Source organism: Ambystoma mexicanum, chromosome 14, assembly GCF_040938575.1.
Source record: "Ambystoma mexicanum isolate Mex_15411 chromosome 14, UKY_AmexF1_1, whole genome shotgun sequence".
NCBI lineage: Eukaryota > Metazoa > Chordata > Amphibia > Caudata > Ambystomatidae > Ambystoma > Ambystoma mexicanum.
The window spans coordinates 104,638,267-104,664,639 of NC_090940.1; the positions used below are offsets into that span (position 1 = coordinate 104,638,267).

The following is a 26,373-nucleotide window of genomic DNA, read 5'->3' on the forward strand; positions in this document are numbered from 1 at the left end:
TTATCACCAGGAGGTGAACACAAAGCCCCAGTCCAGAAGAAGGGAGTCACTCTTCTGGACTAAGAAGATCCTTGTTTTTCCTTGGTTAAGAGTAAAGGTACAGAACTAGGTTTGGACATAGGACAGTGGACTGCTTGTTTTGGACAGACATTCTGACTGAGTCCTTATTATTTAGTTGAAGCAGGGTGAGGTTGCCATCATGAAAGGAGACACAGACAACAGATTCAAAGTTTAACATCAATGTTTTATTAAGAAAATGTCAGGATGGAGCGAGACCTATCTTGCCCTAAGCGAAGGTGGGATTTCCCTACCTAAAGAAACTAAGGAAATCCTGTGTCAGAAATGTCAACTGAAAAGTCTGCATGTGTCCAAAACCTATACTTGCCCCCACAACTAATACAAACCAATGTCACCCATAAACTAAACAGTGATTCACAGAAAATTCTGAGCTATTTCCAGCTTGGGATTACTCTTCAGCTTCTTTTCCCCCCAAAGTCAATAGGTTCGTCATATGTTCAATTTACCTTCGTTTAGACTTGAAGACCTACAGTTCCACACTTTGCAAAGATCAGGGTACCCTTCCCCAAGTTCAATAAAGTTCTGGGCAATATGTCATAGGGTTTCCTTCCCCAAGTTCAATGTTTCAATATAACACAAAAAGAAGTATCTTGAAGCTTTGTCTGTAAATTGGTTTTCCACAAGACTTTACAACTCACGGCTCCCTTCCCCAAGTCTGAAATTCACCATTTGTTATTTTCCTTCTTTCACCACAGCAAACTTCCTTGTTAGCATGTAGGGGTTGGCGCAGTTTCAGACCACACTGTCCACCCATTACAGGTCACACAACCAAGAACTTCCAGGCTTCCTTGAGAAGTTCAATATTCAGCCAAACAAGTAGTTTCTCAAATGCAGCTTCATAACTTTAACATACGAGTGGTTGCTCAATCTTGGTTTCACTTTGTACTCATAGTTGTTCATTCGACTGAGATGTTCATTCGTTTTCAGTTTGTTGTTCATTCCATCATAAATGCAGCTTTTCTCATTTCATTCAGTCATTCAATTAGTTATTCCAAAATAGTTTGTTACTGTTTCACTTAAATAAATGCACCTTTATTTCTTTCTTACAATTTGGTTTTCAATAAAGGTAACTTTACTTGTTTCATTCAGTTCGGTATTCAATAAAAGTGGATTCATTAATGGTTGTTTTGGTAGTTTTTACTTAATTATGTAGTCAATAAAGGCAACTTTGCTTGTTTTATCTAAACCCATTAATTTAGGTATCCGGCACAAGGCCACTTCATTGATTTCCATTGAGCGCTACTGCATTCACAGTCTCCTGGAGCATCCAGGTGATTAAAATGTCCCTGACACTTACCCGACTTGGTAGCTCCTTCACAAGGCTTTTCCATCCTTTCGGGAAAGCCTGTTCGCCGGGGACTCTCTACGCTCAAACCGGCTGTCGTGCGCAGCTTTGCCTCAGCTTGCTTCTGCTGAACCCCCCACCCCAGTGGAATGTACATTCTGCACTTTCACTCCAGCGGGGCTCCCAGGGTCTCATTCGGCGTCTTGGCTTTTCGGCTTCTCTCGTTCCTGCCCATCGCCTTCAGCTTCCTCTTTCCGCACTCTCTCTTTCTCCTTCAGTGTCCTGCTTTTTATACACCTGTCGTCCGGTTACGGGCTGCAGGTGTGCTCTATTAATTCTGGTTGTCATTACCAGGAGATGTATGACCTCCATGCATCTTCCTCGTCTCAGTACTAAAGTGGCAAGAGTAAGTGTTGTCTATTACTCTCAGTTGCCTCTTCCTCGTCTCAGTACTTGAATGGGGAAAGGGTGTAACCTTCATAACTCTCTGTTTTTCCTTCATCTTCTCAGTACTGCTATACATTCCAAGAGGGGAATGAAGGGGAAATGCCTTATAATTACCCATAAAGGTTGGGGGAAGGTTAGACTGGTTTTCAGGAGGATAAGGGGGGGATACCATGTCTTACCTAAAGGTATCTCACCCCCAATCCCCAAATAACCTCCACCCAGGTGATCCTACCTTGCTTGTCCACCACCAGGGTCAGGATCCAATAGAGATGGCCTTTCCCTGTCCACCTGCATAGAGGATTCAAGGGGAGTCAGAGTGAGAACCCCCCCAGGCTTCTCACAGCAAGGAAACCCCTCTAAGTGTTAGGGACAGTAGGGTTTTTTGCTTTTATTTTGACCAAAATAAAAGTCTATAACCACAAGAAAGCCAGCTCTGTGTCCATCTCAGCCACTGCCAGTTTTAGTGGTGCAGAAACTTACCAATGGTAGGGTTGGAGGCAAATCCAGCTCAGATTTAGGATAAAAGGAGGACCCTGGAGCCATTCTTACGATTGTCATTGGAGCCAAGATCTCTTAGAAGACTAGCATCCTGCTGAAGACCCAGGATTTGTCCTTGCAGCCATTCAGCATAGTCTTCAACCATCCCGGCGAAGCCATGCTTCTTTGCTAATCTACAGAAGGCCATCAGTGCTTCAACCGTTGGACCAGTGGGAACAACCAATCTCAACCCCTGCTGAGGACCCTGACTTTGAAAGCCCTCAGAAGAGAACCCTAAACCATCCTGTGGGCTGGCCAACTTCTTTGTGGGCTATCTCGGTGCATTTGTCGTCGTCCAGAGTTTGAATTTAGGACTCCATAGACCACCAACTTGTGAAACAAGCGGCCGACCTCCAGTTGCTACTCTCCAGCATGAGGGCCAGCTTCTGCCATTTGATCACAGTGGCCATTGCTGTTCCTGCCTGCATTATATCCTGGCAGTCCTCTGAGGTCATCAACTACGTGGTGACACTTTTAGCATCGGGCCATGTTCATCAAGATATCCTTTGCCCGGAATCATCTTGTCAGAGCATGGAACCACTGACTAGCTGGCCTCAATCTCAATGCCAAAACTGACCTGTGCACCCGAACCCTGGGCCTCCGCCGAATGGACCAAGACACAAACTAAGTGGGCCCAGTAAATTCAGAAGCCACTGACGTGCTTTCTGAAAGAATCAGAATATGAGGGTGAGTTGACATACCCGTTTCTAAATTTCCCCTACTTCCAATACGGTTTAACAGGTGTAACTTCCTGATCGTTCCTCTCCCTTGCCTGGCCTGGCCCTGATCACTGGAGTTTAAGTCAATGATTCCCCTGCCCCCAAACTCCCTCTGCCCACCACCCCTGGTCTGTCCCTAAGGTGGTGGGGATGGGAGAGGACCGCATAAGAACTTTACTCCTATTCTTTTTAAAACACTTACAAACTGCCTTTTGGCTTTGCTAACACTTGTTCAGCCTGCTTTAAAGACTCTTAATCCTGCCAAGTGTTCAATTGGGACTTTGGACTTTCAGGGCACTAGACTACATCTTGCCTAGCAAGAGCAGGACTTTTAAAGTATAGAGCCTTTCAATTAGTTGGCTGTGTATTTTGTTGTAACTTCTTTATTTTACTTCCAAGGTCTCGAATTGGTTTAATACTTACCTTGTATTTTTCTTTGCCTTACTTTGCTGCACTACAGTGTTCTATTGCCGATTTTGCTGTGTTTAAAAGTAAAAAGTGATGGTGCTCTGTAGTCAGGCCTAAATACATAGAACTGTATTTTCATACATTCTGCCTAACTTGTGTTATTGGGAGTGCTCTGTGTGTGCTTAACTTAACCCTTCACCACTCCCACAATCTCCTAAGTCAAGCCATGTTGCTCATTCACTACCCAGATAGAGTTTGGCCAGACATTGTGTTTTATCCCTGTTGGCAATCTAAGAGTCTAAGTAGATTGCATTGAAATATTTAGAGATCTAGAAAGATCGAATACCACACATAAACTATAAGACTCACAGCAAAGGTTAAATGCAAACGGCTATATTAACATATGCTCCTAATTTTTTAGAACTATCAAGTCTGAAATAGTTTTGGTTTATGTCTCGATTGTGCATGCATTTTAGAGTGTCTGAAAATGAATTTTATGTGTATTAATATATGTATTATGTCTATCTTAAAAATCACTTCCATTAAAGTTTATATATTTTTCCAAAATGTGAATTAATCACTAAGAGAAGTAGTAACTGTTGACAATTCCTTTTTCCTACCTTCCCTATATTGCAAATTCTTAGTTTTTCCCGAATTCAAGGTAGGAATCCACGCGAGTGGACTTTTGGGATCTCCCCCTTGTTTTCTCACTTTTATCCCTGTTCACCAGACTTAAATCACTGAAGCTAAAAAGTATTCCTCACTGGAATGTTTGCATACATACATGCTTTGCTTGACCATGGAATAAAAACCCTTCATAAAGGGAAAGGGACAGCAGTAAGATCTGAAGATAGGTGAGAGCAATTGTCCAGTTATCTAATGAAAGCATTAGGCAGAAATACCATGTAGCAGATAAAAAATAAAACATGTAAAATGAAACAAAAGAGAATTACTCACTCCTGGCCAGACATGGTCAATTTCTGTCCTCACTACGGTGTCTACGGGATCCTGGTTACCAAACCAGTACTGTCGGCTGCGATAGATGACACCACAGTTGGGGCACTCGATAACATACCTGCAAAAGGAGGGAGAGAAGCAATCACAAAACTGACTCCTCAAAAGGAAGGCATCCTGGCAAGCAAGAGCAGGGCGCAGCAATGAGTGCTCAAAGACTATCCCACTACTACAGTGGGTGTTATGCTCGACCCACAACTGGCCACATTTTATTCTGCTTTTTTACTCTATTTTTTTGTTTTGTTTTTTAACCATCAACACGTAGATGGTGTATTGGGGTCAGGCAATATTCGGTATGGTGGGGTTTGGGTATGTCTCCCGCATATTCTGTAGTAAAACATGCAGTAAAAATCCCTTGAGCAAAAACAATTCAACCAGTCCAGTTTGAAGTAGCTTTGTTAGTCATGTTTTATTCATCAGGTTGCAGTACTTGTGCCTTAGTTTTTTCTATAGCAATTGAAGTACATCAAGTGCTGTGTGCAGGGGGCATCGTGATGGCAGCCTGGCAAAAGGGTTCTGTGAGCTTGCAGACATCTGGATCTCGGGAGGCGACCTTGGTCATTGGACTCGGCATCTGGTGTGCAGCACTGGAGTTGGCTATGGTTGATGTACGTAATCTGGCTCGGGACATTGCAGAGGTCTTTACCTCTACAATTGTCTGCCTTTTAGAAATGTGGCACTGCTTGTAGCTGGGGACCAGAAGGATCTCAAACACTATAGCCATCGTGCCCTTTTTGGAAATGCAGAGAAAGGAATGCTGTGGAGGGTCTGCCTTCTGCAAGATTTCTGGTCAACCATCCATGGCCTCTTGTTGCTTTAGCACATCAACATTCTTATGTCTCCCTACATTTCCTCTTGGGTCTCTCCATGAACTCCAGTTCTGATAAACTGATCAAAGGACTGCCCACTATTTCTGGATCTTTCAGGTCTCTCCACAATTTTAGGTTCTCTCCGCATTACACACTTGAGAAATAAAAGGTACTACATTGCCATAACTACTCCTGGCTGAAGGGTATACAATTGAATTAAGATGCCCCTCTGAAAATCTATTGGCGAATGACGAAATCTGCGGGAATACTTCTATTTGATGTCCTAGTGAGCCCACTCAGACTAAGTGCAGAACACCTGCTAAAATGAGCCGGCCATACTCGCTAAAAAGCAACGTACAATTTCTGCGGTGAACCTGTAGATTAACCAGTACACCACAGTATATATTCGTGGAGTTAAGAAGTAACATAATACTTTAAATAAATATCTACTGCAGGCTGCCAATACTTGACGAAGCTGGGCATTGATTGATGTTACTGTTGGAAGCATTAGTGCTTCAAGGGATTGATGCGAGGCTTTGAGCAAAACTAAACCTAGCAATGGAACTCTGTTGCTGTGTTGTTGGATAAACACTGTATTTTCACATGGGTTTATGAAACATAATACAGCACATGGCCCAGAAGATGCATGGAAAATGTGATGCAGTCGAATTAAAAGGGTATAATCAACCAACACAGCAATAAAATGACAGAGGCAAGCAAACAGTTCATGCAGGCCAAACTGGACTGATTTATGCAACAGTGCTCCAGTGGAAACCAAGCGATTGCTGATGAAGGACACTAAGGAGCCTCCTCAGATAATGACCTTCGGATAATCTCACCCAAAGAGATACTCAAATCTATCAATGACTCTACAATTGCATTAGAAAATAAAAAAGTTGCAGTCAACGTCTCGCTGAACCACCATGATCTGCAGAACATTGTAATTAGTAGGATCCAGTTAAGTAAAAGCTTCAGACCTGGGAAAGAATATTGATACATTACAGACACCGAAGTCGGAAGTGGCTGGTGTTGACACACAGCATACAGGTGACTAGACTGTCGGAAAGAAAGAGGCACCAACCCAATAACCTTTACCGAAAACTATAATCTGCCTCCATTGTTTGCCATTGAAAGAGTGCATAGATCTCTTGCAAGGAAGCCTCCTACATGTGTCCTATCTTTGCCTGAGAGCAGTCATAGTCAAAGTCCTCAGCTTCAAAGCTAAAGAAAGAATTTCTAAGTTTAGCAGAAAGGAAGCTGAATACGAAGAGGCAATACTTTTTACTGTCTATATTTCCAGATTCCATGCAAGCAGATTCCATGGGCAGAAGTTTTATTTTTCAGAATCAAAACAGTTGAGCTTCATGAGGTAAACTACATGTGTCCATGTCCAAGGAAGCTTATCATTCTGCACAACGGCAAAGGTCACGTTTATGCATCTGGCACAATCACAATCTTTTGTTGGAGATTGCTGAATGTTTATGGACATAGCTGGGCTTTGGAATTGCATAGGGGTCCAATAAAGTGGTAAAAGGAACGACCAAGCAGAACATCCTCAACTAGAGATCGATTTTCGAGCCACAATCCTATTTTAGAAGATACATCGCTTGATAAAGGCGAGTTAGATGTAGAGACTTTCGAAGCTCTAGAAATTATTGTTCAAGCTGAAATGAATGAATCCTCGCCCTATTTGACACTTTCTCTGAGCCTTTACCGATGTCTGAGACTTGATGAAACTAGCGGGTGGATAACAATACTCAAGCAAGGGAGTCTGAGAAAGTGCAAGATGCCTTTATCGTCAATGGATAAGGCAACAGGTAACTAAAAACGATCTAAGTGCTAACTGTTGGGGTTAGCATTACTATGCCTGGAAGTATCCAGCTAAAAGCAAAATCTATACCTTCTTTCCAAGCCCAAATGGAAGTTATATTGCTGACTGATAAATAGCAATGATGCACACTTTATTTTTGCAAGACATTGTGATGTGAGCGCCTGGAGACTACCCTCGGGTTGTAGCGGTGCACGGTATAAATCAACATATTACATTCAGAAGGTGTCTTTCCTTCCAAGTTATGTCTCTATTTAGCAAGCACATTGCATAGATAACGGAGCACATTTCCATGCTGCTAGCTGAAAGCAAAGGTATCCTATAAAGTAATCATTCAGAAGATCTTCAGGCAACAATATTATTCTTGTTTATTTCTGTTTTTTAAATATTTGTTGGCAGCGATAGGTAGGTTGACTCCTAAAGGGCAAGAACACAAATTGCAAAAGGAAAGGGTAGTTTCCTGTAAGGGACAGGGCTGAGCGAGGGTGGGGGTTTCAGTGCATTAACATGTGGCATTAATGTTTTCATCAATTTCTAGGAAAAAACTATTGCCGGGATTAAGAAATCGAGACATCAGTATGAGTGATGTAATCATGCGAACATGGGATAAATAATTATATCAAATGCTCCAAGATATCGTTCTTTCTACACCGTCATACTCGACATAAAGCCATGCTACAAGAAACACTTAATGGGAGCAAATAAGGAATTGTATTGTCAGAGCGTACACAGCAATGTACACCTACGCATACACAATTTTGTTATTTTTTTTTACATCATTTGGATTAAAGCACAAGATTTGATTTGTTTTTAAAGAGGGTACTAGAAGAAATCTGTAGCAGAGAGGGTACAATTAAAGATTTGACCTGCAAAGATATAAGAGATAGTTGAGAGAGAGTGCATTTAAGAAAGAAAGAGAATGTGGAATCTTGAGAATGTTGAAAGACGGAGAATGAGGAATGTTAATTTTTTACCAGTTTGAAACAGTACAATCAAATGTGTCACAGTCCTGCTCATCACTAATTGGTCGATCTGTTGGAAAGGTACACCTATCAGTCTAAACTGCTGACCACTTAACGACATGCAGTTAGAAGGGAAATCAGTCTAGGTTGAGCAAAAGACCCAGTAACAAAAACCATGTGCAAACTTTTAATGAATACAAAGGCAATCATAAAACAATAAAAAGGAGTGGAAAAGATACAATAAACTGTAAATCAAAGTTAATCATTGTTCCCTAGGACATGATATGTTTGCGATTCCCAATGTATGTAAACACAGACTAAAAGTAGGACTGAGACACTTATTGAAGTGCAACAGTGCATTCGCGTTCAGTTCTTATGCCTATCCTAAATCTGTGTGAGCACGTAATGCTAACTCAAAAATACTAAGGGAACTGTTAAATCCCACAATCTCAGGGAGCTTAATAAACTAAATATCTACTGTGCTTTTGATCAAATTTTTGATCTCCTAGCTTCAGCTCTATGCAGGTATACCGAAAGGTCATAAGCAGCAGAGTTGTAAAGCAGTACTTTACATTACATTAAGGCAACTCAAATTGACTGAATACCACTAGACCATAACAGAGGCTGCTGCAGCTATTGTTCCAGAAGACATCATATTCGTTTTTACTTTGGCTAATCCAAGTGGATATGCTCTTGAGGTTATTGTTAGAGAGCTGTCTGGCATTAATTGCACTCTGATATATGTTAATTGTTCCAAAGGATAGGGCAGAGCAGGCAGACTATTCATGGCTAAACTCCAGCTGGTTCCACCAAGTGGTGGGTCTGATCTACAGGGTTTTACCAAAGGGGAAGGGGAGGACAGAGAATAAATGGTTAATGTTTGAGGGGAGGCGCAAGTGCATTCAGAATGTTTTACTGCTCCAGAAGATGACCATGTCAATGTAATGAGTGAGGGGTAAAGCGGTGAGGGAGGAAAATTCACATTTTTAACAATTTTGTTTTGGGTCAAGGCTGGTGTGGTAAATTCTCATGCAGATTTGACAGGAAAGGGGAGGGGCTGAAAAAGGTGAAGATAAAGAATTGGAGGGAAATTCAGAGGTTAATTCAGCTGCTGGGTTGGAAATGCAAAGTGTGAATGCATTGGTGGACTCTTAACTACCAGAATTTAGTCATACCGAACTTCAATACTGTAAAGCCCACCTGCTCAGAACTGTGCAACTAGTTCACACTCAGTACCTGTGAGGGGTAGTTTAATTCACAGTACACATGGCAGAGATACATGTTCACTCATTCACAAAGAAGGTGGTGAAGAAAATAGAGTTCTTAAATGCACAGCAGAGCGTGCAGGAGTACTCACCCCGACCAGGCATACTTCGCAAGACCAAACCATGGCGAGTCAGAAGAAGCAGATGTTTTAGGCACAACATTTACCTCCTTCCCACCTTCGTAGCAAGCCTGGCAAAAAAAAGCTCTATTATGTAACAGAACACATTTTTACAATAGTTAACACTATTGAATCAGAACTGGATGCAGAGGTTGGGATGTTCTGCATTTATTGATTAAGCTCATGCAATTATACATTTCAGTAACATCTGGGTCAGAATCATCCATTCCACAAGCTGCATCTTCAAACATCACACACACACACACACACACACACACACACACACACACACACACACACACACACACACACACACACACACACACACACACACACACACACACACACACACACACACACACACACACACACACACACACACACACACACACACACACACACACACACACACACACACACACACACACACACACACACACACACACACACACACACACACACACACACACACACACACACACACACACACACACACACACACACACACACACACACACACACACACACACACACGTCAATGACAATGTGATGGACTACAAAACCATTGTGTGATGCTATGAACCTCTGTGGACTAAGTTATCAAAACTCAAGATGCAGAGTGCCTATTCACATTAGCATACATTGTATTGCTCACTTATTTATCTGTGCAACATAAGTAACCGGGATCTAGATAGCATCAATTTTTAAATAAGCGTTCTTTAAAAAGGCAATTTGTGTAACAAGGTAAATATACTTTAAACATACTTTTCAAGATCAAAACAATTTAGTGGACAATCTTTGGATATGCTTCTTACACAATTCCTACACCCTGAGGTGACTTCAATCACACGGACAGTAATGACATTTATATATAACACTAGTTATACTTTTCAGAAAGGAAAGGTTTAAGGAAGGAAAAGGTTAAACAGGTTCTCAGTAAATGTGAGGACAACTAAATCTTCCAATGAAATCTAGGCAAGCCTTTTGAGGAAAGTAACAGGTCACAACAAGCTACCACCTATGAGGGACAAACAATATCAAAGTCAATGGACTAGAAGAAACTTCAGGGAGCCAGGACAGCCAAAGTCAATTGAAACAGTCTATGGAGCTGAGGCACTTCTTAGATCAGAAACAGTCTTGCACAAAATTAGAGAGTTTGTAGAAAATCACTTGCAGGGTCACAAGTTGCTAAGCCTGTGAGAAAAAAAAGTCAGCCTCAACTCTAAAAATAAGCTAATGCAATTCCCAACTGAGAAAAGCACAGATAAAAGGGCAATGAGATAAGTACCCCAAGTCTACACAGTACCTCAGGTTCGAAGAAGAGTGGTCCAGCTGGATTCTGTCTTGCTACAGCGGTGCAGACCCTGTGTTCCTGAACCCCAGTCACGGAGACAAGAGGGCGGGTGTCTGGAGGGCTCCTGCTACAGTACTTGGGAGGTTGTCAGCAGCTACGGTCTCTTTTCAGATCAGCAGTACTTCGTGAATTCAGCGCTTAGTATACAGCACCATCCCAGATCTACGATACCAGTTGGGCTTCATTCACTCCTTGGGTCCTGCACTCTGGTGAGGGGACTCAGGATCTGGTCTTCCTGCTTCTGGAGGGTCCTTAGGAGACTCCTGGAGCTTAGCTAGATTAGTTACTCCATCAGACGTTTCACTTGACTACGGATTACTCGACCCCTGGCATTCGCTTCTTACAGCAACAAAGTACAGCCAGTCGGGGAAGATGGTCCAGTGGAGTTCGTCTCGGGGTTAGTTGATCCCACTAATCATAGGGGAGAAGTTGTTCCATCCAGAGCTTCTCTGTCAAAATGAAAAAAGAGTTTCAGAACAGCAGCCGGGCTTAACTGGGCAATTCAAAAGGTCCAGGAGGATGCAGCAAGCTTCGTTCATGGTTTCTTCGTCAGGTGTTTCTCCCAGTGGTCGACTACATCTAGTCCCAAAACCCTCGCCTTTTAAGCAGGTTTCTCCCATTCATGCACATCCTTGGCTTTCAATCACACAGCAGGGTGCCTGTCCTGAACGGACAGCCAGCCAGCCAATCAGGACTGGTTGCATTCAGGCACTCCTAGAGACAAGGGACAGCAGCATTTTCGGGAACCTCCCTCACATCCTGTCCAGACACACTGGAGCCAGAGACAAAAGGCAAGACAAACAAATGGCTGAAATCCGCCTCGACGCACAGAGTAAAACCCAAGAAAGACCTCACAAACAGAAAATGTGGAAAAAAGAAGTCAGCGGCCATTTTTGACAAAATGGTTACCCATGGGTGTTATACTGCAGCAGAGGGCTCAGCCTGCGGTAGAATCGCACAAAGGTAAGAACAATTAAACCACTGCCACCAGCCATTTAAAGTACTGAGGGTAACAAAAATGTTACAAGAGAATGTAGGATAAGGGGAAACTAGGTAACCCACCAGCACTCCACATAGGATGGTGTGTGCTGGGCCCACAAAGAGAAAAGGTAAGTAAAATCAATTTCACTTTACTATTCTTGGGAACGGTAGTTCACCCAAGAAAAGGTATTTAAATCTTATGAGAAATCTAGAGGATTTCTCTGGGACACTGCACTGAAGGTGCTGTGTGTCACTATACAAAAGGTAGATGCCTATGGAGTTTGTCAGACTGCAAAAACAGTCAAAATTCAAAATACAATTCAGGTCAAACACATGAGAGAGTGAGGAAAAGGTCTCAGTCACTCCAGGGTTAAAATTAAAAAGTCCTAAAGTCCAGCAAACGTGCTGGGGGTCTCTAAGTTTGAAGGGAATTAGCACAGAAATGATAGTTCTCCCTAACACATGCATTGTATGTGCAGAAGTTCCACTTTAATGACAGGTCAAGAAATTAATAATGAGATGTGGAACTCAAGTTGTTTGTTTAATTTTTGTTACAATGATTACTAATTAATGTAGTTTCCACATGAAATGTGTAAGGGATCAAGAGTTAAGACTTGCACACAGTAACACCTTTTGTGTTGGATAGAGACTTTTATTATCAAAACAAAAAGAGGGGCTGGGGAAATCCTAGCTATCCATAACTCTAAGAGGGGTTTCCCTGCCTCAACTAAGTAAGGTCTGCATCAGGATGTCTAAATCAAAAAGTTCTCCATCTTGTGTCGAAAATCCTAAACTGACCCTCACACATTAAACTCAATATAACGTGAAATGTGACTGTCTTTCAGCTGAACACCTGCAGCTTCCTTCCAAAGTTCCAAACACAAAGTTCTAAAGTGAAGAAAAGAAAATCAATGAAGTTCCACCTGAGAGGGGCTTTCCTTTTCCCTAGAGTTCCCTAAAGTTCTTCTGGTGCTTCAAATGTCACTTTTGCATATTCCACAATCCCAACGGGGTTTGGCGCTTCCCTTAAGCTTTCTCTGTTTACACAACACTTTCACATATACAGTTCTCTCTATTCCACAAACACTTGTCGTCATCTGCTCACTTCTCCAAGGAGGTCTCAACTTCAATCCAATCTTTCTTAGACAACCGCTCTATGAGAGTCTTTTCCGCTACAAACTCACCAGACCCAGTCCCTGTGACCTGAGGAGTACCTCAGGGCTCCTGCGTCTCACCTACCACGTATAACGTCTTCACGAAGCAACTGTTTGACGAACTTGACTACCTGGGAGTCTCCTACACTAACTAGGCAGACGACACCCAAATTCTCATTCCAAACACTGGTGATTACAAGACTGACGTAGCTCGGATTAATAAAATGTACCTAGTCATACAAGCATGGACGGTTAATCACGGGCTCTGCCTCAATGACGAGAAGACAGCTTCTGCTCATTGGCTCACCATCCAAACTCAGCAAACTCAGTGACCCATTCTTAACATTCAAAATTGATGGATTAAACATTAACGTATCCAAAGAGGTAAAAACTCTAGGCTTTTACCTAGACTCGGCACTGAATATGAAAAGACGAGTCAACGCTACCGCCTCAGCTACCAGCTACACATGCAAACTAATGAACGCATGTAAACCATTTCTTTCTACTAACTCTAGCCAGAGCCCTTATTTTGTCTAAAATAGACTAATGTAATGCACTGTACCTACGGTCTAGCAAACAGAACATCAACAAGCTGCAAACGCTCCAAAATAACGCCCTTAAACCGCATTAAGCTTCACCAGAATGCAGCAGCATGCTCCACCAAATGGCTGGCCATTAAAGACAGTCAAACTCAAAGTGTTAAACTTGACGTTCAAATGCCTTTCCAACCAGGCCCCAAAATACTTGGTGGACAAATTCATCAAAAACACCTCCGAACATCCCATCCGGTCCTTTCATGCTAACTATCTTAAGGTACCAAACTTCAAACTAAAGACAGCAGGGGGAAGTAGCTTCCCAGTACTGGCTGTACAGCTCTGGAACTCTATGCCTGTAACCTTATGATCCGCGCTTTCACACTACAATTTAAGCAAAGAAACTAAGAAATGGCTATTCTCACTGGATCGCTAGAAATATGACACCAAGCACAACAGAGTACTCTTATATCTGACTGCTGTTAACCCATTGTAAACTGCAGGCTGGTATCACTCTGTCAAAGTACTATTTACCTAGCGTTCATGACTGTCTAATTTGTACATACCTTGATCTATGTGTCAATACTGTACATACTGTGTTCTTTGTGTAAAATGCTGATTTTTTTGTATAGCTTGTGAAAAATGCCTAAGCAACCTTGTAATTGTAATGCGCCCAGATACCTTTGGGTTAGGTGCGCTATATAAGTAAAATAAACAAACAATCCCAAGGGAGATGGCTCTTCCCTTGAGTTTTCTCAGCTTTTCCACAATGTATTCCACAAATCATATCTGGGGGGTCTCTGCCCCTTTTCTCCAATCCCTGGTTTACTTTCCTGCCAGGGTTTCTACGATTTGCTACTTGGGTGAGGGTCCCAGACTCGCTGCGTGCCTAGTTTACTCTCATGCAATGTTTTTTTATCTCATTACTTGGGTGTAATTCCAAGACTCGCTCAGTGCCTGTTTTACTCTCCTGCCAGGGCTTTTTATGTTCGCTCAGTATTTGAGTGCAAATCTCAGGTTTACATTCTTTGTCAGCATTCATCTTTAGTATCTAGGTAATTATCTTCTCATATATCGGGTCACCAATCTTTTTCCAACTGTGTTAAATGTCCCAGTTCCCTTATTTAGGCTTACATGCTTTACTAATGGTATGCCACATCCACCCTGAAGCACCCTGCTATCCCAATCTCTTTCTGGGCTTATCGGTCTTCTTTGGCAGCTTCGGCATCCCATGCGTCTCACTGTTGCCTCCACTGCCCGTTTGATGACTGGGAGCGCGTCTCATCGGCTTCTCAGTTCCCACCTTACCTTCTCCTTTGCTTGGCATCTCCTGCTATCAGTGGTGACAGCGCTGCAAACACTCTTCTGCCCAACTTCCTTGGACATCGCTTTCGGCAGTTTCCTCGCTCCCGTCTGCAGCCCGCATTCCTCCCGTATCCCAACCAGCATCTGGAGGACTGAGTCTCTCGTTCTGTTCTGGTGTGCTGAATTTGAATGTCCCAGCACCTGTTAATATCCTCCAACGACTAGAACGCGGCATTGGCTTGCCGCTTTTAGTGATCTTCACAATTCTATCCCTCTTCCTAGTTTCAGTGTTACTAAGGTAAACAGTGGTGATTTTTTATCCACACCACAATATGCTGTACAAGAATGGGGGAAAGGTAAAAAGGTTGTCATCAAGGAATCCAGGTAAAGAATGATTCTTTTTAAGTGTCTTTACCCTGCCTCCCTGGAATTGTCCTCCCGCAGACAGCCAACCCCAGGGTCATAGTCGGGAAGCTTCTGCCTTTCCCTCCAGGGAAGCAGTGACAATATCGTTAGATTCGCCAGAAATGATAATGGTCATTCATTTTGAAAAAAAGTGTCTGCATTCTCAAACACATTAGATCAGAAATGTAATAGCTAATAAAAGAAAACCCATGTGATTAAATCTTAACTCTGAAATAAGCTTAAGAAGGGGGCAAATAGAAGATATTAGGAGCAGCTGCAACCTTTCAAACACCAGGGAGTAACAGATAAAACCATAACATTATAAATATGTTTGTCAAATCTAGACGGGCAAGAAAGGAAGATGGGTCATTTTCGTAGCTTCACTATAGAAAACGAACAGTTCTATGTGACACTAACACAGATGATATTGAGTGGATCAATAACTGGAGGTTTAAATTAATAAATGGCAAATCATTTAGCTTCCATTCACATTGCCATAAAACAGGTTCAAGAATAAACAGTCTTAACCACCAAAAAGCATTTAAAATTCAGTTATTTGACAACAGAACCAAAACATCCGTTAGGCCTGGAAATAACAGATTTTGAAGCCAACGCTAATGCTTCAATATACCTGAGATGGACAATTGATACAGCATTCCTCACTGATGCAGTATTTGAGAATGTCAAAAACCAACTTCAGGATTCTTTTGTTCAGAAAATAATGCTACATTAAAAAACAAACTGTTTTTTAACTGCACAAAAGCTCATCTCAAAAGGTATCATATCTTTATGATCAACATGAAAAGCTACAATAGCAAAGATTGTAGCAAGGAACTCACTGAAAACCTCACAATTCTGCAGCTGAGACACAGTTGCACTACTTCAAGCCCAATGGCTATGCAACACTGCTTACAAGATCAAACAGCAAATTCAAATCAAACAGTATTAGGAGAATCTACCAAAGTTCAAATTATTTGTCACAAGTAATAAAAACAGAAAGGCGGTCTTTTTACAGGCACAGAGAATCTCTGCGATTTGCAGCATAAAATTAATTGATATTCAACAAAGGATGCACTGTGTGTTGAAGGTCAGGCAATCGGTGATTGCTTCCAAACCATTTACCAAATAACAATCTGTAAAAATAGGAATGACAGACAAACCAAGAAACAACATTCGAAAGGCCCAGTTCCCCTGGCAAACCTCTGAAAAACATCCCAGAAAAAGCAATATAACTGCTAGTAAATGCCTCCGAAACAAAAATACATAGAAACAGTGATATTTTCCTAATGGCAAATTGGAAAGCCTGCATGGTCTTTCATCTACAGCATAAACATATGAGGAAATTTGGAAGGAGCTTAGCCTGGGTCTCAAAGATCTTTTCCAAAGATATTTTCCAATAAGTAGAATTAAGCTTTAAAAACATAGCTAAATGTAAACATTACAATTTCGTTTTTAAAGAAGGCATAGCCCACCAGGAACGTGGTTCACACCGAATCTTCTGAACAGTAATTCAAAGATTTTTCGAATGTGGTTTCCCTCAAGGCCAAACAAAAATCTGAACAATATCAGAGGCTGAGCAAGCACCTCAACGTCTTTCTGCATATAGCATATAACCTCAACAATAATTGAAATTGTTAACATCTATGAATTGCCTCTTGAAATCAGAAGCATTAACATTAAAAAAAGGCACTTGAGAGTCAATTGGCTACAATGAAAAGAATAAACATGCTGCCAGTATATATGCAAATAGTAACACCTATATTGTAACATTACAGCAAAAATACTAATCAACTGCCTGGCCTCCACAAATCTTGCTATAGAATGTAGTACTAGTAAGTGATGCCCAATGTCATCTGAGCTTTTTACAGTCTCTCTGCAAACCTTGACAACAGAAATTAAGGAAGCACCAGACTTCCTGGGCTTTCAATGACATTTTCAATATAAAATGGGCTCTATTGCAAACAATATTTTATAATTAAAGGACAACAAAGCACAACAAAGCACAAATATAATATTGTGGACAGAAAGAAATGGCTTGCAATACAGACAATGAATGAGTGAGAAATAATACTAACGCTTTTTGACTCCATGGTGCACAGATCACATATCATCTTTATGGTAGTTTAGGATTACAACAAATTGTTTGATGTAAACAAGCACCTCCAGTGGTGGCATAAAAACATTTTACCACAAGGGGCTGCTTTGCTTTAAGTAAAATGACTGTTCTCCCAAGATCAAGGGATAGGTTCTCCAAACTTTACAGGTCATCTTGATATCACAAAAATGTCATGCAAAACTGCAAATAGCAGCTAACAAATTCCTACAGAATCATAAAGCCCCTCAGATGTTGTGACACAGATTGGTGCACAACCTAAAGCAAAAGGTGTATGGTCTTTACTAAATGTTTCTATTGGACTGGATCAAGGAAGAACCTTCCAACCTGCAACCAAGGCCTGTTTGGTGGTTTTAGCTCTGGTAATACATCTAACACATGTTGTAAAAATGTGATATTGGTAAAAGTCTGCATGATCTACAGTCATGTGGACCTAGTCGGTATATCCAATTGCGGAGTCCCATTGGATGCCAGTGGGGACATGCAGCAATACTGCATTGTTAATACCACATCTATGACCAGATTATTGTGGCATTATGACTTTGTGATGTATCGGGACAAGCTGACATTGTATCTCAATGGACGCTACCATTCTCTAGTGAAGGGAAATGATTTCCCTTAGAGGGAAAGGTGTCTGCCCCCAGGCCAAACTACGACTGGCCCGGGGTGGGACCTGCGAAGCTGAATGACCAGCTTGCTAGTCCCTAGAATCTGGCAGGTTACTTCATCACAGAACCAATATACCAGCACCAAACCAGATACGAATAATGGAGTACACCTTTGGTCCTCTTCACTCAACTACCACAGAAAAGCATAGCACTTACTTTTATAAACTATCTCGGTGGAAAAGATTCAGACCCAAGGAAAAGAGAACTAAGTGAGCAGAAAATGTCACCTGATTTAATGAAGAAGCAATGTATGTCATAACTGGAATTAAAAACAAGTACTTTACTTCGACCATCTATGTTACAATGCAATACTTCATCATATTTCAGCTTTATTACACACTTGATAAAAAGCAGTCTTTTCAACTACAAAACTAACAATAAATGCTAGTAAAACAACAATGCCATTTCCAGGCACGATTTCTTTCAAAAAGACACTTCCACTCTGGGAAGACATTTTTCCGCTGCATCATCCTATTTAACCCACCAAAGAGAAAGCTAAAACATGGGGAAATCTTTTCACTTTCTTATAGAGAAACTGCTTACTTTCTCACAATATCTGATATATGCTCATGCCAAATCTGCTCTTGTTCAACCAAGTTGCAATTATAATGCTTAACTCATGAAGGCAACCATGTTTTCTAAATACTACAAAATAAAAAGGAACCTTAATTTGCTAAAATAGTTTGTCTGTTTACTTTGCTCATTATTAAAGTAATTTAGTTCCATTACCAAAACATGTAGTGCTAATAGCCTTATAGACCCCAGATGTGGGGTCATTATCGCTTAGGGTAACAACCCTTCCCCAACTTATGGCCCTTGGCTTCACCTCAGGCCATTACTTGGTGACGGGTCATTAACCCACGATAATCCCCCCCTACCTTGGTCTATAAGGCTATATCGGTGCACACAAATTGATAGTTTATGCCATCCCATTTCTTTATCGCCTCCTGGGAGGAAATCTTTGCAAGTACATCGGGAATATGTGGGAAAAAGTATGGACTTGGTATTACTTTTTGCTACTGATATTTCTAAGAAATAATATTTTCACCCTTTACCCAGTTCCACCACGGTCATCCGACAATTGTGAGGAACGGAACAGTCGTAAAGAGCAAGGCTCAATATTTTATAATTGGTAGAATTAAATCATAAAATTAGCTGAACAGAGAAGAAGTATTTTCTCCCTTCTAAAGAGACACCAAATGGTGGATACTGTATGGCACTCACAGTGGCAATAGTAAAGACAGACACAGTGATCACAGTTCAAGGGTGTTTATTAAACTTTATAGGTAGGTTTAAAAACGTCTATACCTAAATCTAAGATGGGAGCACGCTATGGCCATCAAATAATTATAAGGCAGTCCTAGTGGCGTCTTGACAAATAAAAGGGCCTATACTAAAAAACAAATATTACCAAAACAACTAAATACAAAAAGAGTGTGGGATAGAAAGAAAGAAGTGTTCACAAAATGATAAGTCAGGATGCAGTAGGTGGTCTCCCTTCCCCACGTTTTGAGCAAGGGACAAGGCAGGACTTCTGAGCACAGCACACTACCAAGTGTTCCCAGCACGAGACTACGGTTCCGCTCTCAGGTATCGGGATCTTCAGTGGTTAAGTCTCTTTTATACAAACAAGTCTCTTGCCTTCGAGGACCTGATGGTGTTCAAAATAACCAAACAAAAAGTTCCTTTCCGTATGTACGGTGGGTGATCGACTTTTCACCCCTGGACACCCCTCTTCCAGGTTCAGACCCTTCTCAAATGTTAGCCTCCCTCCGTCGGTTTCACTATGGCTTTATCCTAAACAATTTCACCTGTTGCATTTACAAGTCTTAATGTCCTTTTAGACAATCCACTGTGGACATCCCTCCGTCGGGTTAACCCTTGTCAACACAATGTTCATTGGGGTATCAAGCTTTACCCAGTTCTGTAGGCATCCCTCCGTCGGGTTCATGTTTGCCAGTTACACAGTTCTTTCTACTTTCCCACTATGCAGGATTCACTTCCCTTCGTCTTCCAATTATTTGCCGGTCAAAGACTTTCGAATGTACAGAGGGTTTTGCTGGACCCCTGTATGACCACATTGACCTTTTCCTTACGGCTCTCCTAAGGCCTTCTGGTATTGGTAGTTTCAACAATAGAGGAATCAACCAGAGTGAGTACCCACGTGGTGCTGGACCCCTCTGTAGCTGGTTTTCCCCTGAGGTTTTAACTGTTCTTTGATTTTCCCCTAATTTGCCATTTGAAACTTTCGTTCAACACAGTGCAGTTACTTATTGCTTCTTCTTACGACTCACCGGGTGTGATGAACCGCTTGGCTTTTCTTATCTTTAGAGTCAAGGACAGTACCACGGTAGCAACCGTTTCTTCCAGTCCTGGTTATCAGTGTAGGAGGACTGTGTACAGTTGACATCTTCTGCAACACACGCTGACTATTGTTTGTGGGTTTATAATTCGTTTAACAGAGGCTTTGTGGGTCTGTCTGGCTCGAAAAGGGCAAGGTTGCTTCCCTCCTTGTCACCCTTTTGGTTCCCGCTGCCTTTTTCCTCCTCTTGAACTGCTGGCTCTGGGATACACGACTCATTGTGCGGCCTGCTTTGCTTGTAGTGTGCTCCACCTTTTATCCCCATGGGGAAGGGCAAGGGTCCTCAGGTGTATGTGGTTCTGGTCAAATTGCCTGACTTTGCCTGACCCGTGTTGGGACATGTCAGGTAAACGGCTCTGGTGTTAGTCCGTTGTCTTTCGTGACGTGAGAAAGTGTTTGTGTCGGGAAAGGGGAGAGGGGGTAGAGCTGAGCATCCTACATGGCAGGATGGGGAAAAAGTGTTTTAAGATGATGAGGGATACCGTGTCTCGCTCGTCAGTGTCCCACTTCCGCTCCCCGAGGACACCCCCATCCAGGTGATCCTCCTGCACTGGTCCACTGCCAGGAACTGGATCCAATAGCGATGGCCGTGTCCTGGCCACCTGGATGTCAGATCCCCGGGGACTAGTCAGGGAGACACCTTCAGGCTTCCCACAATACGCTCTGGTGCCAGATGGCAGCACATGAAAGAAGACATTTACATTATAAAGCAATGACATATCCTATAGTAATTAAATAGCCGCCCTGTACCTTTCCTTTTTGCTCTGTAATGCATCTTTTTCATTTAGGTCTTAAGTTGGGTAAATTGTGTAAACTACCTTTAATGCAGAAAACAAAAACCTATGTGATGAATGTACTAATAAACTGAACGAGGATATGTTATATATCTAGCGACACAAAACCACACACACATTCTCTGCTAATTGCTTGGATGCCCCTCCCCCTTTTTGAGTCCACAATCTCTCCCTCAAATACCTTGGTCCCCTCTCTTCCCCATTCTTTGTCACTTCCTCTGCTATTCACACGCTTCACCTAGCTCCATCATTGCTCAGTGCGTGACCTCTCGCCCATGCGTCACCTTGCAAGTGTAGACTCTGTTATCGTACTGGTGGGAGTATCGGCAGCGTCTGTGAGCGTCGTGAGCAAGTCCTTCCTTGGTGTGGTTCATGCTGTTCTTACATCCAGCTCTAGGGTGCAAAGGAGGAGACAGAAGATAATATATCAGATTTCTAGACCAGAATTGTTCCGTTTGATCGAAGTGTGGGAGAGCAGCGATGATGTGGAAGTGCATTTACAGAAGGAGATTTGGTATAGAGGTTAGGTTGTCAACTGCACATCCAGGAGAGATGTGTCCGAACTCCGTCATCTACTTTAAACTAACTTGTGTTTCTGAACAAATCATGTAACTTGTTTTAGATCAGTTTCCTTAGCTACCAAAATAAAAACCATTAGAAACTAGCAAAGCCCCAGTGTTATATGCTACTATACAAATATGCACCTATACCATGTCAGCAAGAATTGCATGGATAACTGAAATGTGCCCTGTGCAGCAAGAACCACATTGAGCATAAGGAACACTTTACTTACCTGTAACTTTTGTTCTCCAGCATGGGTCTGGCATGGATTCACATGCTCATGAATATTCCCTTTCGTCAGGCCAGGAAACCTCAGTTAAAGAAAAAAACTGTTTCACTTTCATTTACAAAGTGTATTTCTCCTCTAAACCAATCACTGTACGCTGGGTCATACTGTCCCCCAGCCAATGGCTGCCCTCTCCCTAAGCCCCTTCTCAGCCATCTTCAGATTTTAGAGTGCAGTATGACCAATAAGAGTCGCAGAGGGGCACAAGGGAGGGTTTGCATGTCAATCAATGCCAGACCTATGCTGGAGAACAATAGTTATAGGTAAGTAACTTGTTCCTTCTCCAGCATGGGGTCTGGCATGGATTCACATGCTCATGAATAAAGTAGCAAGGCTCAACAGAAGCAATCAACTCTTACCTCTGGAACAGAATCACCTCAAACGAACAGGTTGCGTAGCACTGCTTGGCCGACTCTGGTCTCTTCCCTGGAATCCCTGTCGACGTAGTAGACTCTCGTGAAGGTATTCGTGGACTTCCACCCAGCAGCCCTGCAGGTGTCCAGCAGTGGCACACCAGATAGGAACACCGTTGTCGCAGCAATCGCTCTGGTGGAATGGGCCCTCGGGCAGCCAGGCAGCAGTCGGTTGGCCAACCGATGACTGTGCGGAGAGCCACCTAGAGACTTTAGCCTTGGACAATGCCTTGCCATGGTTCACAGGACCAAAGCTCCCGAACAGTTGAGACGTTTTCCGAAAACACTTTGGGCCTCATTACGACTCAGGCGGTAAGGGGTTTACGGCGGCGTAAACAGCGCCGACCCTTACCGCCTGAGTACGAGGTCCCTTAGCGCCATGGAGGTTTTAACACCTGCTTTTAGCAGGTGTTAAAATCCATGGCGCTAAGGGACCATGGAGTTAATTACGCCACCGTAATTTACGGTGGCGTAATTAACGCCTTCCCCACTCCCATTATGCCCTATGGGGCAAAATGGGAATGGGGAAGGGTAAATGGGAAAATGGGGATTTACCGCCCCGCCAAGGTTGGAATGGGGCGGTAAATCCGCCAACCACCATGGCGTAAACATAGTTTACGCCATGGTGGTAAAGTCACGGCCCAGGCGGTAACTTACCGCCTGGGTCGTAATGAGGCCCTTAGTGCGTGCCACATCCAACTTCAGAGCACGAGCAACGTCCAGCGAGTGCAAGGCATTTCAGCCGGTGAAGAAAGCTTCAGAAAGGCTTGGTGAGGTGGAATTCCGATGGAACCTTTGGCATGAAGGAGGGGTGCATCCGTAGCACCACCCTCTATTCGTGGAAAGTCAGGTATGGCTATTTGCAGGGTAGGGTCTGGATCTCACCCACCCTTTTGGCAAAGGTGATGGTCATAAGGAAAGCTGTTTTCCACTAGAGGAACTGGAGAGGGGCCTGATGCATAGGCTTGAAGGGGGCTCCCATGAGCATTGTCAACATTGCGTTGAGTTCCCATGCCGGGGCAGGAGCCTTCACCGGCGGGAAAGATCGAAACAGTCCTTTGAGAAATTCCTTGATGAGACGGTGGGATCAAAGATAAGATCTTCCTGGAGACCTGGCGTAGCGGGAGATTGTGTCAGATGCACCTTGATAGACTCGTGCACCAGCCCCCCCTTGGCCAAGGACAACAAATATGGAAGCACCTGTGGGGCCGTGACCCTCAGAGGGGTGATCTTCTGTGACCGGCACCACATAGCGAAACGCTTCCACTTGTGACCATAGCACTTAAGAGTTGGCAACGCTCAGGCCTTGGCAAGCACCTACCTGCAGTCCGCCGGCAACTTGTATCCTCCAAACTCTAGGGCTGCAGGAGCCAAGCCCTCAGGTTCAGCGATTCAGCTTCTGGGCTCCCAAGATATGGAATTCACTGCCTCTGTCTATAAGGAACTGTGGATCCACTAACTCCTTTAAAAAGCTGCTCAAGACCTGGTTATTTGATATGGGCACTGAGTAGATTCTCCCTTCTCTTGCCTTCTAGTCTTATGCTCTGGTCCTTCGATTCTCTTGCTGCTTGCCCTTCATGTTTTTTGTCAGTTTCTGCCTCGTGAGCGCTCTGAGGCCCGCGGGCGATTTTGCGCTGTACAAAAACCGATATAGATAGATATGGTCGTGATGCAGGATTGCGCTTCCTTCTCTGGTCAGCAGATCAGCAATCACTGGCTCCTTGACCAGAGGCAACACTGACAGGCTGAGAAGGTCCAGGTACCAAATCTGGCTCGGCCACGCCGGGGCGAGGGTATCATCCTGCATCGGCACTGTTTGAGTTGACTGATGTCTCGCAGCAAGAGAGGCAACAAGGGGGAACGCGTACAGAAACAGGCCTTCCCACAGGAAGGAGAACGTGTCTTCCATGCTCCTCGGCTAGTGGAACCTGCTGGAAAATTTCTGGCATTTGGAGTTGGTCTCCGTCACAAACAGATCGATCTGCGGGCTGCCCCACTTGATGAAGATGCGATCCACACGGTCCTGCCAAAGTTCCCACTTGTGGGAGGAGCGCATCTTCCTGCTGAGGGAGTCAGCAATGGTGTTCTTTACTTCCACGAGGTGGAAGGGGATGAGGAACATCTCTTGTTCGATGGCCCAGTGCCACAAGTTCTGTGACTCTCTGGAGAGCACTGTGGATCGGAATCCCCCTGCTTCCTGATTTAGAACATCGTGGTGGTGTTATCAGTGAAGATCCTCATCACCTTGCCCTTCAGGAACAGAAGGAATGACTTGCGGGCCCAGAACTCTGGCCGCAGCACCAGGAGATTGATGAGGAGATCCTTCTCCTCCAGCAGCCACAGGCCTCTGGCGTGTAGACATCCGGTGTGGGCTCCCCAGCCCTCCAGGGAAGCGTCCGTGGTGACTGTCTCCTGGAAAGGGGGATTCTGAAACCCAGTGCCCCAGGTGATGTTGTATTGTACGCCCCACCACCTTACCACCCGATGGAACCTATCGTCGAGAGCGATCTTGTCAGTGAAGTTTCCGGACACTTGTATCCAATGACTGCCCGGGAACTCCTGAAGAGGTTGCATCTGTAACCTGCATAGCCGGATAAGGTAGATACAAGACGACATAAAGCCGAGCAGTGACTTGATGGTCCGCACCATGCGGTCTTCAGTGACAACAGCTGTTGTACTTTCCCCAGCACGGCCGCTATACTCCCCTCCGAGGGCGACGCTAGGCAAGAGACCGTGTTAGGCCTAGCTCCTAGAAACAGTGCGTTCTGCGATGGCATCAAGCAGGACTTCGGATAATTGATCGAGAACCCCAGGTCTGTCAGCAGCTGGACAGTCTTCTCGTGTGTTCAACGGCTACCTCCCTTGAATTGGCCCAGATGAGCCAGTCGCCGAGGTACGGTAACATGTGTAGCCTGCGTAGATGGGCACCTTGGGAGCTGACTTTAGGCCAAAAGGGAGGGCCTTGAACTGGTAGTGCCTTCCCTGCACAACGAAGCATAGGAACTTCAATGCTTCCTGTGAATGGAGATGTGGAAGTAGTGGTCCGCCAGATCCAGCAACACCAAGAATTCTCCTTCCTCCACTTGGCCGAGTACATGCTTCAACGTGACCATAATGAATGTTTGTGACTTGAGGAACTTGTTGAGACGCCGCAGGTCTAGAATGGGCCTCCAGCCCCCACCCCCATCTTTTTTTTTACTAAAGAGTATCTGGAGTAGACTCCGAAGCCCCAGAGTCGTCTTGCAACTAGCTCTATCGCCCTTTTTTGTAGCATGCCCCGTACCTCCTACAGGAGCTGAGGGATGTGCTGCTCCTGCCGAGTCACCGGAGGGATTTGCTGACACTTTTGCTGAAACTCCAGGGTATGTCCGTGGGTGAGAGCATACAGCACCCATCTGTCGGTGTAGATCGTTTCCCACTCACTGACGAATCCCGTCAGTCGACCTCCCACCGGGGTGCATGGGTGGGGTCCGACATCCTGGCCGGTTCAGTCCTGCTTCGGCGCATGTGTTCCGCCGAACGCCTTGAAACAGCCTCTGTAGGCCTCCTGGGTCGTGGACCGAAAGGGCTGATGGTACGACAAGGAGAAACCTTTTGTCGATCTGCCTGACTTTCCGCAGGAGGCATGAAAGGAAGAGCTGTGCTGTTGGAGAGTACCCATGGCACAAGCCGTCTCCGTATTGAAGGCCTGAGAGGACTCATCGACAGCCTTCCCGAAGAGGTTATCCTCATTGACGGGTATGTCCAGTACCCTTGTCTGGACCTCCTTGCGGAAATTGGTGGCCTTAGCCAGCCTCGACAGAGGCAGACGCTGTTCCCCATCTGCCAGAAACCTGTGTCTGCGATGTACAGGGACCTTGTGATGGCATGGTCCGAAGCCACTTCACCTTCCTAGAGGAGTGCGATCATCTCCACCCGCTTGTCACCGGGTAGGAACTCCAGAATCGGGGCCAGCTTGTACCACAGTTCCCTG

General features: G+C 43.9%; 1 protein-coding gene across 2 annotated transcripts in view; it reads right to left on the bottom strand.

The window, feature by feature from the left end:
- The window catches only part of ZFYVE1 (zinc finger FYVE-type containing 1), a 237,825-nt gene that overhangs the window by 66,439 nt on the left and 145,013 nt on the right, over positions 1-26,373 (bottom strand). For both annotated transcript variants that reach the window (XM_069638620.1, XM_069638621.1), the window contains 3 exons: positions 21,425-21,533; positions 9,445-9,542; positions 4,432-4,549 (listed from right to left, as the gene is read on the bottom strand). In XM_069638620.1, the coding sequence (XP_069494721.1) occupies positions 4,432-4,549; positions 9,445-9,542; positions 21,425-21,533 (325 nt within the window). The remainder of the gene's footprint in view (positions 1-4,431; positions 4,550-9,444; positions 9,543-21,424; positions 21,534-26,373) is intronic.